This window comes from Leuresthes tenuis, unplaced genomic scaffold, assembly GCF_036924035.1.
Source record: "Leuresthes tenuis unplaced genomic scaffold, fLeuTen1.0.hap1 SCAF_8, whole genome shotgun sequence".
Classification (NCBI taxonomy): domain Eukaryota; kingdom Metazoa; phylum Chordata; class Actinopteri; order Atheriniformes; family Atherinopsidae; genus Leuresthes; species Leuresthes tenuis.
Window position 1 is genome coordinate 1,359,089 of NW_027325362.1, and position 16,323 is coordinate 1,375,411.

At 42.9% G+C, this 16,323-nt stretch overlaps 2 protein-coding genes across 5 annotated transcripts in view; both read right to left on the reverse strand.

Annotated features, from left to right (window-relative positions):
* Window positions 1-1,218: 1,218 nt before the first annotated feature.
* Window positions 1,219-5,154, reverse strand: LOC140313403 (uncharacterized). Its single transcript, XM_072391489.1, has 3 exons — window positions 5,065-5,154; window positions 2,540-4,894; window positions 1,219-2,476 (listed from the first exon to the last, which is right to left on the reverse strand). Exons 1-3 carry the CDS (start codon window positions 5,152-5,154, stop codon window positions 2,165-2,167), a joined length of 2,757 nt encoding a protein of 918 aa, XP_072247590.1. The 3' UTR covers window positions 1,219-2,164.
* Window positions 4,796-16,323, reverse strand: part of LOC140312710 (echinoderm microtubule-associated protein-like 6) — a 107,949-nt gene continuing 96,421 nt past the window's right edge. For all 4 annotated transcript variants that reach the window (XM_072390495.1, XM_072390494.1, XM_072390497.1 and 1 more), the window contains 9 exons: window positions 16,134-16,291; window positions 15,876-15,990; window positions 15,618-15,806; window positions 15,024-15,196; window positions 14,774-14,936; window positions 8,205-8,308; window positions 7,980-8,133; window positions 7,785-7,885; window positions 4,796-6,255 (listed from right to left, as the gene is read on the reverse strand). In XM_072390495.1, coding sequence (XP_072246596.1) covers window positions 6,231-6,255; window positions 7,785-7,885; window positions 7,980-8,133; window positions 8,205-8,308; window positions 14,774-14,936; window positions 15,024-15,196; window positions 15,618-15,806; window positions 15,876-15,990; window positions 16,134-16,291 — 1,182 coding nt within the window. In that variant the 3' untranslated portion in view covers window positions 4,796-6,230. The remainder of the gene's footprint in view (window positions 6,256-7,784; window positions 7,886-7,979; window positions 8,134-8,204; window positions 8,309-14,773; window positions 14,937-15,023; window positions 15,197-15,617; window positions 15,807-15,875; window positions 15,991-16,133; window positions 16,292-16,323) is intronic.

The following is a 16,323-nucleotide window of genomic DNA, read 5'->3' on the forward strand; positions in this document are numbered from 1 at the left end:
TTCTGAAACCTTTAAAGTGTCCTGATCAGCAGTTCTGCAGCTTTATGAAGCTCTTTCACAGTTTTTCACAGTTTTTCTTTGGACATTTTCTGCTTTTTCCCTCATCTTCAGCCCTTGTTCCTGATCATTTTCAGTGTTTTTTCTTTGTTCAGCCGCTTAACTCTGAGCTATGAAGCATTCAGGCAGAAAAAAGGCTCCTAACTCAAGGGATGAACCAGTGTTGTGTCGACACAGAACAGACAACTTAGCAAAGAAGCCATTTTAAACTGGATCTTTAGGCACTTTGTCACAAAGACACATCATTTGTTCCCATTTCTTTAGCTGCATCTATGAAAAACAGCAAAGAAAACACAGTTTGACAGACAGAAAATAGGATTTCTGCAGCAACAAGGTGATTCCCAAAGAGCTATTAGCTGAAAACTTGGCATATCTCAGCATGGTGTGCAGTGTGTCCTTAAAACATTTGAGGAAACTGGACAAGTGGAGGACAAAAGAAGAAGTGTCAGGCCTAAAAAACTATCTCCAGCAGATGAACAGGATCTGAAAGTGATGTCCTTAAGAAAGAGGAAAAAATCCAGCTGTGACCTGACAGGACCTGAGAGATGCATCTGGACCTTCAGCTGATCCATCTACTGTTGGCCCAAGCCTCATCAGAAATGGTCTCCATGGAAGGGTGGCTGTCAAGAAGCCGTTCTTAAGGAAGGGAAACAGGGAGAAAAGGCTGAGCTGTGCCAAATGACACAAGAAGTGGACTGAAAATCAGTGGCAACAGGTCTGGCATGATGATAATTAGAAGAAGAACATTACACCCACCCCCCCCCCCCCCCCCCCCCCCCCTTTGCCTCCACAGATGGACTCAGATGGATCTTCACGTCCGTCTTTTGAGAGTAAATCGATCTTATTCTTTAACACCACCTCAAACGTTCCTGCACCTCCACCTTTTTGAGCCACAGCGACGACCAAATCACAATCAGCGCTCTGATCTCACTCTTCATGAAGCTCCTCTGCAGCAGCAGGATTGGTGGTTATTGATCAGGTGACAGGACGACTGGTCATTTATGGGAGGAGCCACGGTGGATTATTGGCACATTTTCAAGTGAATTTTTTCCTTTTTGTCCTTAAAACTGTAAGAAAAATGCTGTTCAGAGACTCTTTTATTGTCATTTTCTCATCGGATTCAGACTGAAAATGAGTCGACAAACCAGGTGTAACATCATAATTTTTCTTTTATTCATCTTTACACAAACAGACTTTTCACAACAGTTAATATTCAGCACAGAAAACTCATCCACACTAACATCAGGCATAAATAACGTAGATATTCTTCTTGCCGTGTGGTTTTACGATCACGATGCTTTGGATGTTTTTTAAAGGAAAAGCAGCAGCAAAGCAAAGTGTTTTTCTGTCCGTTCAGGATGAACATTCAGTGTAGCACCAGACCGAGTACAAAATAAGTCCGAGAATGGATGAAAACTGAGAAAGCAGCGCATGAAACTCCCTCCTCGTCCAAAGTAAAGGAAACAAACACAGGTGGAAAGATCCAGGAAGGCACTTAAGTGTGACGACGCTCTTTGTGACCAACAAAGAAACTCCTGGAAACATAAAACTGAGTCCAGTGTGGCATCGAACCGACCATTTAACAACAAGATGCTGCTTTCATAAAAATAAACAGAAAACGAGCTCCGAATGACGGATTCTTCTTCTTTATTACGCAGGAACGTCTTTATTTAGGTTCATCTTTGGACTTTTGGGGGGTTTTATATTTAGTTTGGCCTCATTTTTCATCTGTTTATTGGAATTTAACAAGAAACAACAACAAAAAAGGATAATTTTGATTTAATTTTAATACTTAAACCCTGCTTCACCTGTTAAAACACTTTTTCTTTTAAATGTTCGTGTGTTTTAGGAGACTTTTCTCACTTCTTTATTCTGACTTCATCTAATTTCCTTTAAGGTCCCTGTTTCAATATTTTATCTTAAAAGTAAACATTTTCTAATAAAAATAACATTGATATGCAGTTTTATACCCAAAAAATATACATAATCTGAGATGGACCTCAGAGAAATGAGAAGGAACTCAGAGTAAGTTTTCCTCGAATCTTCACTCCCTGAAAAGGTTGAAAAGCTGCAGATAAAACCGCTGAATATTAACCTGGACTCACTATCACTGATCGGCTTTTCTCAAGTCCTTCCGGATTCTTCCGTCATCTTTCCTGAACCAAAGAGTCATAATTAAATCCATTTTAAAGCTGAGTGCTCTGACAGCAGGATCTACATCAGAGATAACCTCCTGAAACCAGAAGATAACCATCTGAAACCAGGAGAAAACCTCCCGAAACCAGGAGATAACCTCCCGAAACCCAGAGATAACCGTCTGAAACCAGGAGATAACCGTCTGAAAGCAGGAGAAAACCGTCTGAAACCAGGAGAAAACCTCCCGAAACCAGGAGATAACCTCCCAAAACCAGGAGATAACCTCCCGAAACCCAGAGATAACCGTCTGAAACCAGGAGAAAACCTCCCGAAACCCAGAGATAACCGTCTGAAACCAGGAGATAACCGTCTGAAAGCAGGAGAAAACCGTCTGAAACCAGGAGATAACCGTCTGAAACCAGGAGAAAACCTCCCGAAACCAGGAGATAACCTCCCAAAACCAGGAGATAACCTCCCGAAACCCAGAGATAACCGTCTGAAACCAGGAGAAAACCGTCTGAAACCAGGAGATAACCGTCTGTAACCAGGAGAAAACCTCCCGAAACCAGGAGATAACCTCCCAAAACCAGGAGATAACCGTCTGAAACCAGGAGAAAACCGTCTGAAACCAGGAGATAACCTCCTGAAACCAGAAGATAACCGTCTGAAACCAGGAGAAAACCTCCCGAAACCCAGAGATAACCTCCCAAAACCAGGAGATAACCTCCCGAAACCCAGAGATAACCGTCTGAAACCAGGAGATAACCGTCTGAAACCAGGAGATAACCGTCTGAAACCAGGAGAAAACCTCCCGAAACCAGGAGATAACCGTCTGAAACCAGGAGAAAACCTCCCGAAACCCAGAGATAACCGTCTGAAACCAGGAGATAACCGTCTGAAACCAGGAGATAACCTCCCGAAACCAGGAGATAACCTCCCGAAACCCGGAGATGACCTCCCGAAACCAGGAGATAACCTCCCGAAACCAGGAGATAACCTCCCAAATCCCAGAGATAACCGTCTTAAACCAGGAGATAACCTCCCGAAACCAGGAGATAACCTCCCGAAACCAGGAGATAACCTCCCAAATCCCAGAGATAACCTCCCGAAACCCAGAGATAACCTCCCAAATCCCAGAGATAACCGTCTTAAACCAGGAGATAACCTCCCGAAACCAGGAGATAACCTCCCAAATCCCAGAGATAACCGTCTGAAACCAGGAGATAACCTCCTGAAACCCAGAGATAACCGTCTGAAACCCAGAGATAACCTCCCGAAACCCAGAGATAACCTCTTGAAACCTGGAGATAACCTCCCAAATCCCAGAGATAACCGTCTGAAACCAGGAGATAACCTCCCAAAACCAGGAGATAACCTCCCGAAACCAGGAGATAACCTCCTGAAACCAGGAGATAACCTCCCGAAACCCGGAGATGACCTCCCGAAACCAGGAGATGACCTCCTGAAACCAGGAGATAACCTCCTGAAACCAGAAGATAACCTCCCGAAACCAGGAGATAACCTCCTGAAACCCAGAGATAACCTCCCGAAACCCAGAGATAATCTCCCGAAACCCAGAGATAACCTCTTGAAACCTGGAGATAACCTCCCGAAACCCAGAGATAACCGTCTGAAACCAGGAGATAACCTCCCGAAACCAGGAGATAACCTCCCGAAACCAGGAGATAACCTCCTGAAACCAGGAGATAACCTCCCGAAACCCGGAGATGACCTCCCGAAACCAGGAGATGACCTCCTGAAACCAGGAGATAACCTCCTGAAACCCAGAGATAACCTCCCGAAACCAGGAGATAACCTCCTGAAACCCAGAGATAACCTCCCGAAACCCAGAGATAACCTCCTGAAACCCAGAGATAACCTCCTGAAACCCAGAGATAACCTCCTGAAACCCGGAGATAACCTCCTGAAACCCAGAGATAACCTCCTGAAACCCAGAGATAACCTCCTGAAACCCAGAGATAACCTCCCGAAACCCGGAGATAACCTCCCGAAACCCAGAGATAACCTCCCGAAACCCAGAGATAACCTCCTGAAACCCGGAGATAACCTCCCGAAACCCAGAGATAACCTCCCGAAACCCGGAGATAACCTCCTGAAACCCAGAGATAACCTCCTGAAACCCAGAGATAACCTCCTGAAACCCAGAGATAACCTCCTGAAACCCGGAGATAACCTCCTGAAACCCAGAGATAACCTCCTGAAACCCAGAGATAACCTCCTGAAACCCAGAGATAACCTCCCGAAACCCGGAGATAACCTCCCGAAACCCAGAGATAACCTCCTGAAACCCAGAGATAACCTCCTGAAACCCAGAGATAACCTCCTGAAACCCGGAGATAACCTCCTGAAACCCAGAGATAACCTCCTGAAACCCAGAGATAACCTCCTGAAACCCAGAGATAACCTCCCGAAACCCGGAGATAACCTCCCGAAACCCAGAGATAACCTCCTGAAACCCAGAGATAACCTCCTGAAACCCGGAGATAACCTCCCGAAACCCAGAGATAACCTCCTGAAACCCGGAGATAACCTCCCGAAACCCAGAGATAACCTCCTGAAACCCAGAGATAACCTCCTGAAACCCAGAGATAACCTCCTGAAACCCAGAGATAACCTCCTGAAACCCGGAGATAACCTCCTGAAACCCAGAGATAACCTCCTGAAACCCAGAGATAACCTCCTGAAACCCAGAGATAACCTGGATTCAGATGTTTATTATGTAACGGACAGACTCCTGGTTTTTAAAGCAGCACCTCTGCTCCACCTCTGCTCCTCTGAAGGTTCAAAGTAAAATCCTTTGACCGTAACAGGCTCAAAGCCTTTGGCGGCTGGTTTTCTTCCTTATCTGACTTTCCCCATCAGGGCCTCCAACTCTTTACCCTGTGGTTCAGTCCTGAGTCCATCATTGTTTTCTGTCAGCATTCCTTCTCTGACCTTCATCACTTCTATGCAGATGATACTCGGCTGTGTCTTTCAGGCCTCAGCAGCTGGATATCCTCTCCTCTGGCAGTGGAAACCACTCCAGCTCCTCCTGAATTAGAGTCCAGCATCAGTGGCTCCTTGTTCAGCTGCTCGGTCCAACGTTGGGACTCGGCCTTATAGCCGACTCCCCTTTGAGCTTCGACTCTGGTTCCAGGAACCTTTCTAAGTGGCGGTCTGAGCTAAAGAAAGTTCTTCTTGCATTTCTGTCACCGTTGTTGGATAAATCATCTTTTAGCTTCACACAAAGCTGCGTGGAGACGTTCCAGCTCCCTTTACTTTGGCTGCGGGTGGCGTTAAAGTCCTTGGACCCTGATCCTCGGCACCAGGCTGCAGAACACGCTGCTGCTCGTGTTCTTCAGACTTTGTTCGTTGTTTTTGCCTTTAAAAAGCACCTAAAAGCCTTTTTGTTCTCTGGAGCTGTTTTTCCTCTGCCTCTGAACTTGATTTTGTTGTTCATTTTGTTCCATTTTGCTTCATAAATAATCTTTACTTCTTCAGTTCAAGGCTGATGTGCGACGGCTACAATCCTCCCGTTCTTCAGTTAATTTGTGACAGTTTTAATTCTGATTTCTGTTTAGTTTTTGAGGAAAACAGCAGCTTTTTGAGACTTCTCTGACATCTACAGATGTTCCCAGCGGTGGACGTGAGGCAGGTTTCAGCTTCGGGTTCTGTGACCTCCTCCCATCTGCTGCCTTGGAGCAGCGAGGCTGCAGATTGGGGCGTTCGGCGTGTTTGTGAATGAACGAATGAGGCGAAGGAGCAGATTTGTAAACAGAGTGCAGATTAGCACAGAAATGAACTGGAGAACGGAGCGCACATAAAGCTGTAAAGGCCTGCTCAAAGATCAGTGTGCAGGATTAACCACAGAAAGTTCCTGTCTCCGCCTCTGGGAGGCGCTGCAGTTTCCCGGTGAAGCCGCCAGAACAGACTGTAAACATCAGCTGGGCGCCGTCTCTCAGGCTCAAAGCGCGGCGCAGACTCCGAGTCGACTGGATCCACTTGTGGTGCTGTTAAGGCGCTTCAGATCCCGACGTTTACAGACACTTCCACACGAACACGCTGAAACACAGAAGCACAAACAGCTGAACAGGGCCACGAAACTCCTGCAGTGCCTGTAAAACGCTCCGTTTAACCGTTCATCCTCTCACTGATGCACAGGGTTAAAACACAGCTGGGGGGTCACGCCATCATCACGCCACCAGCCCCTGGCGTCCCGCTCAGAGAGCTCGGCAGAAACAAACCGGTTGCATGTGAAAGAGCTTCAGACACAGGTTTTATCACCCGGTTCATCCAAAGGACTCAGTGATTAAGCTGTGAACTGCTGAGGAGTAACTGGGGGCTCACACCAAAAGCTTCGTATCTGCTAGTTGCTATACATATAAGCCCCGCCCCTTTGGCCGCTTCCAGCAGGAGAAGAAGTAGAAGCGGCGGGTTGTGAGCTTCAAGAGTTGAGAAAGGCTAAACTTTATGCAAATGAGCAGTGACGCGACGCAACGACAGCCAATTAGGGCCGATCTGGATTCAGAAGGCGGAAAAAAGGCGGAAAAAAGGCGGAAAAAAGCAGAAAAAGCGGAAAACGGCAGAGAACAAAGAACAAAGAAACACAAAGAAGGCCCAGAGTACGATCCATGGTGAAAGAGGGAACCGATGTATGGATGGATTATTATATATATCTGCTAGTTGCTATACATATAAGCCCCGCCCCTTTGGCCGCTTCCAGCAGCAGAAGAAGTAGAAGCGGCGGGTTGTGAGCTTCATGAGCTTCAAGAGTTGAGAAAGGCTCAACTTTATGCAAATGAGCAGTGACACGACGCGACGACAGCCAATTAGGGCCGATCTGGATTCAGAAGGTGGAAAAAAGGCGGGAAAAAAGGCGGAAAAAAGCAGAAAAAGCGGAAAACGGCAGAGAACAAAGAACAAAGAAACACAAAGAAGGCCCAGAGTACGATCCATGGTGAAAGAGGGAACCGATGTATGGATGGATTATTATATATATCTGCTAGTTGCTATACATATAAGCCCCGCCCCTTTGGCCGCTTCCAGCAGCAGAAGAAGTAGAAGCGGCGGGTTGTGAGCTTCATGAGCTTCAAGAGTTGAGAAAGGCTCAACTTTATGCAAATGAGCAGTGACACGACGCGACGACAGCCAATTAGGGCAGATCTGGATTCTGAAGGCGGAAAAAAGGCGGGAAAAAAGCAGAAAAAGCGGAAAACGGCAGAGAACAAAGAAACACAAAGAAGGTCCAGAGTACGATCCATGGTGAAAGAGGGAACCGATGTATGGAAGGATTATTATATATATGCTAGTTGCTATACATATAAGCCCCGCCCCTTTGGCTGCTTCCGGCGGCAGAAGAAGTAGAAGCGGCGGGTTGTGAGCGGCTGTGGTCCCCGGTTAGCCTCTGGCTTTATGTGACAGCAGGTTAAACATCATTTTCAGAGCTCAAGCTTCAGCTTTTATTCATCTTTGCGGTCCGTTTTCTCCTGTGAGCTGCAGCTGAACCTTCTCTGTTTACCTGTACTAAAACACAGTTTACCGCCACGTGTGGCGCTCTTCCACAGAAACGGCGCCGCAGTAAAGCGCTTTACCTGCAGTCGTCTCCTCCTGTGCTGATCACGTATTTGTCGTCGTGGGAGAAGCGGATGTTGGTCACGTGAGCCGAGTGGCCGAGGTAGCGCTTGTGTTTGGCCTGAAGTCAGAAACGACAGAAACATCAGAAACTGATGATTTCATCTTCAACTATCAGCTAAAATCTCAGTTTCTCCGAGGAGACGGAAACTCACAAACTTCTCTGTGCAGGGGAAGTCGAACACTTTGACCAACCCGAAGTCGTCCCCGGTGACGATGTTCAGGCCGGCGTGGGACACACACGCACAGTTCACCTCAGCTTTGTCAGCATTTCGAGGCCAAATTCCCAAAACTTCATCTCCCAGGATGCTGCAGAGGAGACAGTGCAGCATCTGACTGTGGTCAGGGTTAAGTCACAGAAGCACTCAGCTGAGAGTTACCTGGTCCATGTGGCCCAGGTAATCCTGTCCATGGCGCTCGGATCACTCAGCAGCTTCCCTGAAGGAACCTCAAACACCTGCCGCTTGTAAGCTCCAGAGGACACCTGCAGACACAGCAGGTTATTTCTGCTTATTTCAACTGTTTCATTGGAGCAGTTAGAGTTAGAGCAGCTGTGCTCACATGCATTCACTTATGTCCATGAAAGTCTGTGCATGTGTTGCCCTGCAGTGCACTGAGTGGCTGTCCAGGGGCGACCCCCCATCACCCAATACCAGCTCGGATAATCCCGAACCTCCCCACGACCGTAACAGCAGATGAAGCAGATGTGGAAACTGGATGAATGAACATGTATGAATACATGTTTCTATGAGCATGTAAGTGTATATATCTGTGAGTATGAATTCATTTGCTTTTACGAGTAGCATCGAACATGTGTGATTAGTAATCATATTACAGTAAAGATAAGTTATTGTAATCTGATTACTTTTCCTCGAGTAATCAGGTTACTTTTACTCAGATTTCTTTTCCTTGAGTAATCAAATTACTTTTACTCGGATTACATTTACTCGAGTAATCGGATTACTGTTACTCGAGTAATCGGATTACTCTTACTCGAGTAATCGGATTACTTTTACTCAGATTACTCTTACTGGGACTACTTTTACTCGAGTAATCAGATTACTTTTACTCGAGTAATTGGGTAACTCTTACTCGAGTAATCGGATTACTTTCACTCAGATTACTCTTACTGGGACTACTTTTACTCGAGTAATCAGATTACTTTTACCTGAGTAATCCTATAACTTTTACTCAAGTAATCGGATCACTTTCACTCTCGTACTTACTACTATAGTAATCAGATTACAGTAATTTGAATATTTCATGTGTATGATCATGTGTGACTGTCTATCTGAATGAACATGTGTGATTGCGTGTGTATAAACATACGAACATGATTTTATGTGATTATGTGTGATTGTATGACTGAACATGTATGAACGTGTGTGATTGCACATGTATGGGGTGCAGCTACCTACTTTCTGAGGAGGATGCAGACACATGACTGGCGCCCCCATTCATAGCAATTCAATAATAAGTTTACAGGACCAGATTACTGTAATTAAGTTAAAGAAATCAGATTAAAGTAGTGAGGTTACTTTAATCAGATTACAGTAATCGAGTAAAAGTAATCCAATTACAGTTAAAATATAAATAACTGTAATCTGATTACTTTTCCCCGAGTAATCAGATTACTTTTACTCAGATTTCTTTTCATTGAGTAATCAAATTACTTTTACTTGGATTACATTTACCCGAGTAATCGGATTGCTCTTACTCGAGTAATCGGATTACTTTTACTCAGATTACTCTTACTGGGACTACTTTTACTCGAGTAATCAGATTACTTTTACTCGAGTAATTGGGTAACTCTTACTCGAGTAATCGGTTTACTTTCACTCAGATTACTCTTACTGGGACTACTTTTACTCGAGTAATCAGATTACTTTTACCTGAGTAATCCTATAACTTTTACTCAAGTAATCGGATCACTTTCACTCTCGTACTTACTACTATAGTAATCAGATTACAGTAATATGAATATTTCATGTGTATGATCATGTGTGACTGTATATCTGAATGAACATCTGTGACTGCGTGTGTATAAACATACGAACATGATTTTATGTGATTATGTGTGATTGTATGACTGAACATGTATGAACGTGTGTGATTGCACATGTATGGGGTGCAGCTACCTACTTTCTGAGGAGTATGTAGACACATGACTGGCGCCCCATTCATAGCAATTCAATAACAAGTTTACAGGACCAGATTACTGTAATAAAGTTAAAGAAATCAGATCAAAGTAGTGAGGTTACTTTAATCAGATTACAGTAATCGAGTAAAAGTAATCAGATTACAGTAAAAAAATAAGTTACTGTAATCTGATTACTTTCCCTCAGATTACTTTCCCTCGAGTAATCAGATTACTTTTACTCAGATTTCTTTCCCTTGAGTAATCAAATTACTTTTGCTCGGAATATATTTACTCGAGTAATCGGATTACTCTTAATCGAGTAATCGGATTACTCTTAATCGAGTAATCGGATTACTCTTAATCGAGTAATCGGATTATTCTTACTCGAGTAATCGGATTGCTCTTACTCGAGTAATCGGAAAACTTTTACTTGGATTACTTTGACCAGAGTAATCAGATTACTTTTACTCAAATTACTCTTACTCGGATTACTTTTACTTTCATTCTCGTACTTACTACTATAGTAATCAAATTACAGTAATTAGATTATTCAGGATACTGTAATAAGGTTGTTGTAATCAGATTACAGTTATAACGTTACAATGACTTTCGAGTGTTATATGTGGCGGGGGGGTGTGAAAGGGGAGGGGGCGCCTAATCAGTAACGTGCCTCTGTTTTTCATATCATTTACACATAAAGAAAAGCTGTTTAATAAAGAAAATGCTTCTCAAAATGATATTTTCCCCCCATCGCTTTTTTCCCCCCTTCTCCTGCAGCGCCCCATGAGCCATACTCACTTTTTGTGCCACTGCACGTGTTTATAAACATATGAAGATGTGGGTGTATGTCTGAATTAACACGTGTGATTGTGTGCGTGTATTCTATTCAATAAGTCTACAGCACCATATTACTGTAATAAAGGTACAGTAATCAGATTAAAGTCATGAGGTTAGAGTATTCACATTACTGTACAGTATTACAGTATCAGATACTATAATCTTATTACTGTAATAAAAGTAATCAGATTAGTGTAATCTGAGTACTGAGATTTCAGTACTCAGATTACTGGTAGTGCATACTCACTTTTTGCGCTACTGCACGTGTTTATAAACATGAACATGTGTGATTAAATGTCTGTATGAACGTGTGATCGTATGTGTGTATGAACATGTTTGTTTATGTTTATGCATTTAGCAGACGCTTTTATCCAAAGCGACGTACAAATAATTACACGTGTGATCATATGTCTATATGAACATGTGTGATTGCGTGTGTATAAACATACAAACATGATTTTATGTGATTATGTGTGATTGTATGACTGAACATGTATGAACGTGTGTGATTGCACATGTATGGGGTGCAGCTACCTACTTTCTGAGGAGTATGCAGACACATGACTGGCACCCCCATTCATAGCAATTCAATAATAAGTTTACAGTACCAGATTACTGCAATAAAGTTAAAGAAATCAGATCAAAGTAGTGAGGTTACTTTAATGAGATTACAGTAATCAAGTAAAAGTAATCAGATTACAGTAAAAAATTACTGTAATCTGATTACTTTCCCTTTAGTAATCAAATTACTTTTACTCAGATTACATTTACTCGAGTAATGAGATTACTCTTATTCGAGTAATCGGATTACTTTCACTCAGATTACTCTTACTGGGACTACTTTTACTCGAGTAATCAGATTACTTTTACTCGAGTAATCGGATTACTTTCACTCTCGTACTTACTACTATAGTAATCAGATTACAGTAATTTGAATATTTCATGTGTATGATCATGTGTGACTGTATATCTGAATGAACATCTGTGACTGCGTGTGTATAAACATACGAACATGATTTTATGTGATTATGTGTGATTGTATGACTGAACATGTATGAACGTGTGTGATTGCACATGTATGGGGTGCAGCTACCTACTTTCTGAGGAGTATGCAGACACATGCCTGGCGCCCCATTCATAGCAATTCAATAATAAGTTAACAGGACCAGATTACTGCAATTAAGTTAAAGAAATCAGATCAAAGTAATGAGGTTACTTTAATCAGATTACAGTAATCGAGTGAAAGTAATCAGATTACAGTAAAAAATAAGTTACTGTAATCTGATTACTTTCCCTCAGATTACTTTCCCTCGAGTAATCAGATTACTTTTACTCAGATTTCTTTTCCTTGAGTAATCAAATTACTTTTACTCGGAATATATTTACTCGAGTAATCGGATTATTCTTAATCGAGTAATCGGATTACTCTTAATCGAGTAATCGGATTGCTCTTACTCGAGTAATCGGATAACTTTCATTCTCGTACTTACTACTATAGTAATCAAATTACAGTAATTAGATTATTCAGGATACTGTAATAAGGTTGTTGTAATCAGATTACAGTTATAACGTTACAATGACTTTCGAGTGTTATATGTGGCGGGGGGGTGTGAAAGGGGAGGGGGCGCCTAATCAGTAACGTGCCTCTGTTTTTCATATCATTTACACATAAAGAAAAGCTGTTTAATAAAGAAAATGCTTCTCAAAATTATATTTTTCCCCCCATCGCTTTTTTCCCCCCTTCTCCTGCAGCGCCCCATGAGCCATACTCACTTTTTGCGCTACTGCGCGTGTTTATAAACATGAACATGTGTGATTAAATGTCTGTATGAACGTGTGATCGTATGTGTGTATGAACATGTTTGTTTATGTTTATGCATTTAGCAGACGCTTTTATCCAAAGCAACGTACAAATGATTACACGTGTGATCATATGTCTATATGAACATGTGTGATTGCGTGTGTATAAACATACAAACATGATTTTATGTGATTATGTGTGATTGTATGACTGAACATGTATGAACGTGTGTGATTGCACATGTATGGGGTGCAGCTACCTACTTTCTGAGGAGGATGCAGACACATGACTGGCGCCCCCATTCATTGCAATTCAATAATAAGTTTACAGTACCAGATTACTGCAATAAAGTTAAAGTAATCAGATCAAAGTAGTGAGGTTACTTTAATCAGATTACAGTAATCGAGTAAAAGTAATCAGATTACAGTAAAAATATTATTGTAATCTGATTACTTTCCCTCGAGTAATCAGATTACTTTTAATCAAAAAAAAATTCTTTGAGTAATCAAATTACTTTTACTCGGATTACATTTACTCGAGTAATCAGATTACTCTTATTCGAGTAATCAGATTACTTTTACTCAGATTACTCTTACTGGGACTACTTTTACTCGAGTAATCAGATTACTTTCACTCTCGTACTTACTACTATAGTAATCCGATTACAGTAATTTGAATATTTCATGTGTATGATCATGTGTGACTGTCTATCTGAATGAACATCTGTGACTGCGTGTGTATAAACATACGAACATGATTTTATGTGATTATGTGTGATTGTATGACTGAACATGTATGAACGTGTGTGATTGCACATGTATGGGGTGCAGCTACCTACTTTCTGAGGAGGATGCAGACACATGACTGGCGCCCCCATTCATTGCAATTCAATGATAAGTTTACAGGACCAGATTACTGCAATTAAGTTAAAGAAATCAGATTAAAGTAGTGAGGTTACTTTAATCAGATTACAGTAATCAAGTAAAAGTAATCCGATTACAGTAAAAAATAAGTTACTGTAATCTGATTACTTTCCCTCAAATTACTTTCAAAAGTAATTTGATTACTCAAGGAAAAGAAATCTGAGTAAAAGTAATCTGATTACTCGAGGGAAAGTAATCCGATTACAGCAAAAAAAGTTACTGTAATCTGATTACTTTCCCTCAGATTACTTTCCCTCGAGTAATCAGATTACTTTTACTCAGATTTCTTTCCCTTACTTTTACTCGGAATATATTTACTCGAGTAATCGGATTACTCTTAATCGAGTAATCGGATTACTCTTAATCGAGTAATCGGATTACTCTTACTCGAGTAATCGGATTGCTCTTACTCGAGTAATCGGAAAACTTTTACTCGGATTACTTTGACCAGAGTAATCAGATTACTTTTACTTAAATTACTCTTACTCGGATTACTTTCATTCTCGTACTTACTACTATAGTAATCAAATTACAGTAATTAGATTATTCAGGATGCTGTAATAAGGTTGTTGTAATCAGATTACAGTTATAACGTTACAATGACTTTCGAGTGTTATATGTGGCGGGGGGGTGTGAAAGGGGAGGGGGCGCCTAATCAGTAACGTGCCTCTGTTTTTCATATCATTTACACATAAAGAAAAGCTGTTTAATAAAGAAAATGCTTCTCAAAATTATATTTTTCCCCCCATCGCTTTTTTCCCCCCTTCTCCTGCAGCGCCCCATGAGCCATACTCACTTTTTGTGCCACTGCACGTGTTTATAAACATATGAAGATGTGGGTATATGTCTGAATTAACACGTGTTTAGATTAATAATAATAAATATAATGATATAATAGCGCACGCTCACTTTTTGCACCACTGCATGTGTTTATAAACATGAACATATCAACATTCTAAATATCAAAACATCTTTTGTTCTACTTTGAATAAAAGTTTTGGTTGTGGACCTTCACTGGAGACTGTTTGTTTCTCTGCTAAAGATCTTTGGTTTTTATAAATGGTCCCGTCCAGGTTTTTAAATAACACCTGTCCGTGCGTTCAGAGTTTGGAGAAAACTTCACACAACACAGAACTCTGGGTGGAAATCAGTGTGAACACAGGGGGGGGGGCCCATGCCTGGTGAGTAAACATCAGAGTGGGGGACTTTTTGGCCGGGTATTCCCAGTGATTATGCATTATTCTGTACCTGTAAGTAGCAGCTGTCAGCAGAGAAGTCCAGCTGCAGAACAAAAGCTGGGATGTCGCTGCAGTAAACCAGCCGGTTCAGACTCGGTCCTCCGCTCACATCGTACACGTCCACCGTGTTCTCCACCGAACCGACGGCCAGCAACCGCCGGTCCGGACTGAAGCTGCACGAGTTCACGCAAATTAGCTTTGACTCCTTCCTCCTCAACACTAGAATCTAAATACTGGCTCAGTTTAAATGTTTCTCTTACCGGATGTCCTGCAGGGCGACGCTTCGGTCTCTTTTCTTTGCCCACATCTTGAGAGTGTTGGCGAGGAGGATCAGGAACTCGCCATTCTTCATCCCCACCGCCAGCATCTCCCCGTCAGCGCTGTAGCTCACACAGCGGGCCGGGTGGCCGACGCACACCTTGTTCAGCAGTTTCTGAGCAGAAGAGTCATAAAGCATCAGTAAAGCATGACTCAGGAACAACAGTAATCCTTTAACATTTCATTTTCCATCCACGGGTCCACTCCAGGATTTGATAATCCAGATGAATCATAGTGAAAACATGCATTCAGTTGGTCTTTGATGCGATTCACAACAGAAGTTTCTGCTTTAGAGGAGAACATGAAAACATGACTTTTTCTGTCCATTTTGTTGCTTTGCTTCAGATCTGCAGACTTCTGTCACATCACAGTAGAATTCATCATCTCACATCCACAGCATGCTGCATTCACTGTACCTCGAAAGTGGGAATTTCACTCACTCTCCTATTAAAAGGCAACTTAAGGAAGAAAAGATTCTACTCTTGGTGTTGGAGTTAGTAAAGAGGTCTACTGTGCTGCTGATGGGGAGCTTTCACCTTGTCTGTGAGGTCCCAGAGTCTGATGGTGGCGTCATCGCTGGCGGTGATGCAGAGCTCTTTGGTCGGATGAGCAGCCAGACCCCAGATTCCCCCCCGAGTGTGGCTGTCCAGCAGCAGGTTGGACGCCGCGTTCTTCTCCCCGACCTCGATGATCTCGCCATCCTTCGTCCCCACCAGAATCTTCCCCTGCGGGTGACAAGGTGGCGTGAGGAAGGCAGCGGACGGAGGACGAAGATCCAAATGAGAAAGTCGTACTTTGCCTCTGCAGACGGATCGGACGCACTCCACCTGCTGGCCCGTCTCCAGCTGAAAGGCTCGGCAGCGTTTCATCTCCTGATCCCAGAGCTTCACGGCTCCGCCCTCCTTAGTCCTGACACAGCAAAACACAACCGTTCCTGCCTCTAAGAACAGCCGAGCCTCAACGTATTACAACACGATGCACCCCAACTTTAACCTGAACACGAGCTAAAGGTCTAATTATTTAAGCTCTGAAGCCAACATCCTGTCACTCACGGTCGCTCTTTGCCACCGGTGACGATGAGCCCGTCCCTCAGCGTGGTGTACATGGTGAAGACCGGCCCCGTGTGAGCCTTCGCCACCACCCTCAGCAGGTAGTGATCTCGCCACACGAACACGTCCCCGTTGATGGCGCCAGTGAACGTCAGGTTGTTCTGCACAAGAACAAAGAAACCAGCTAAAGCGC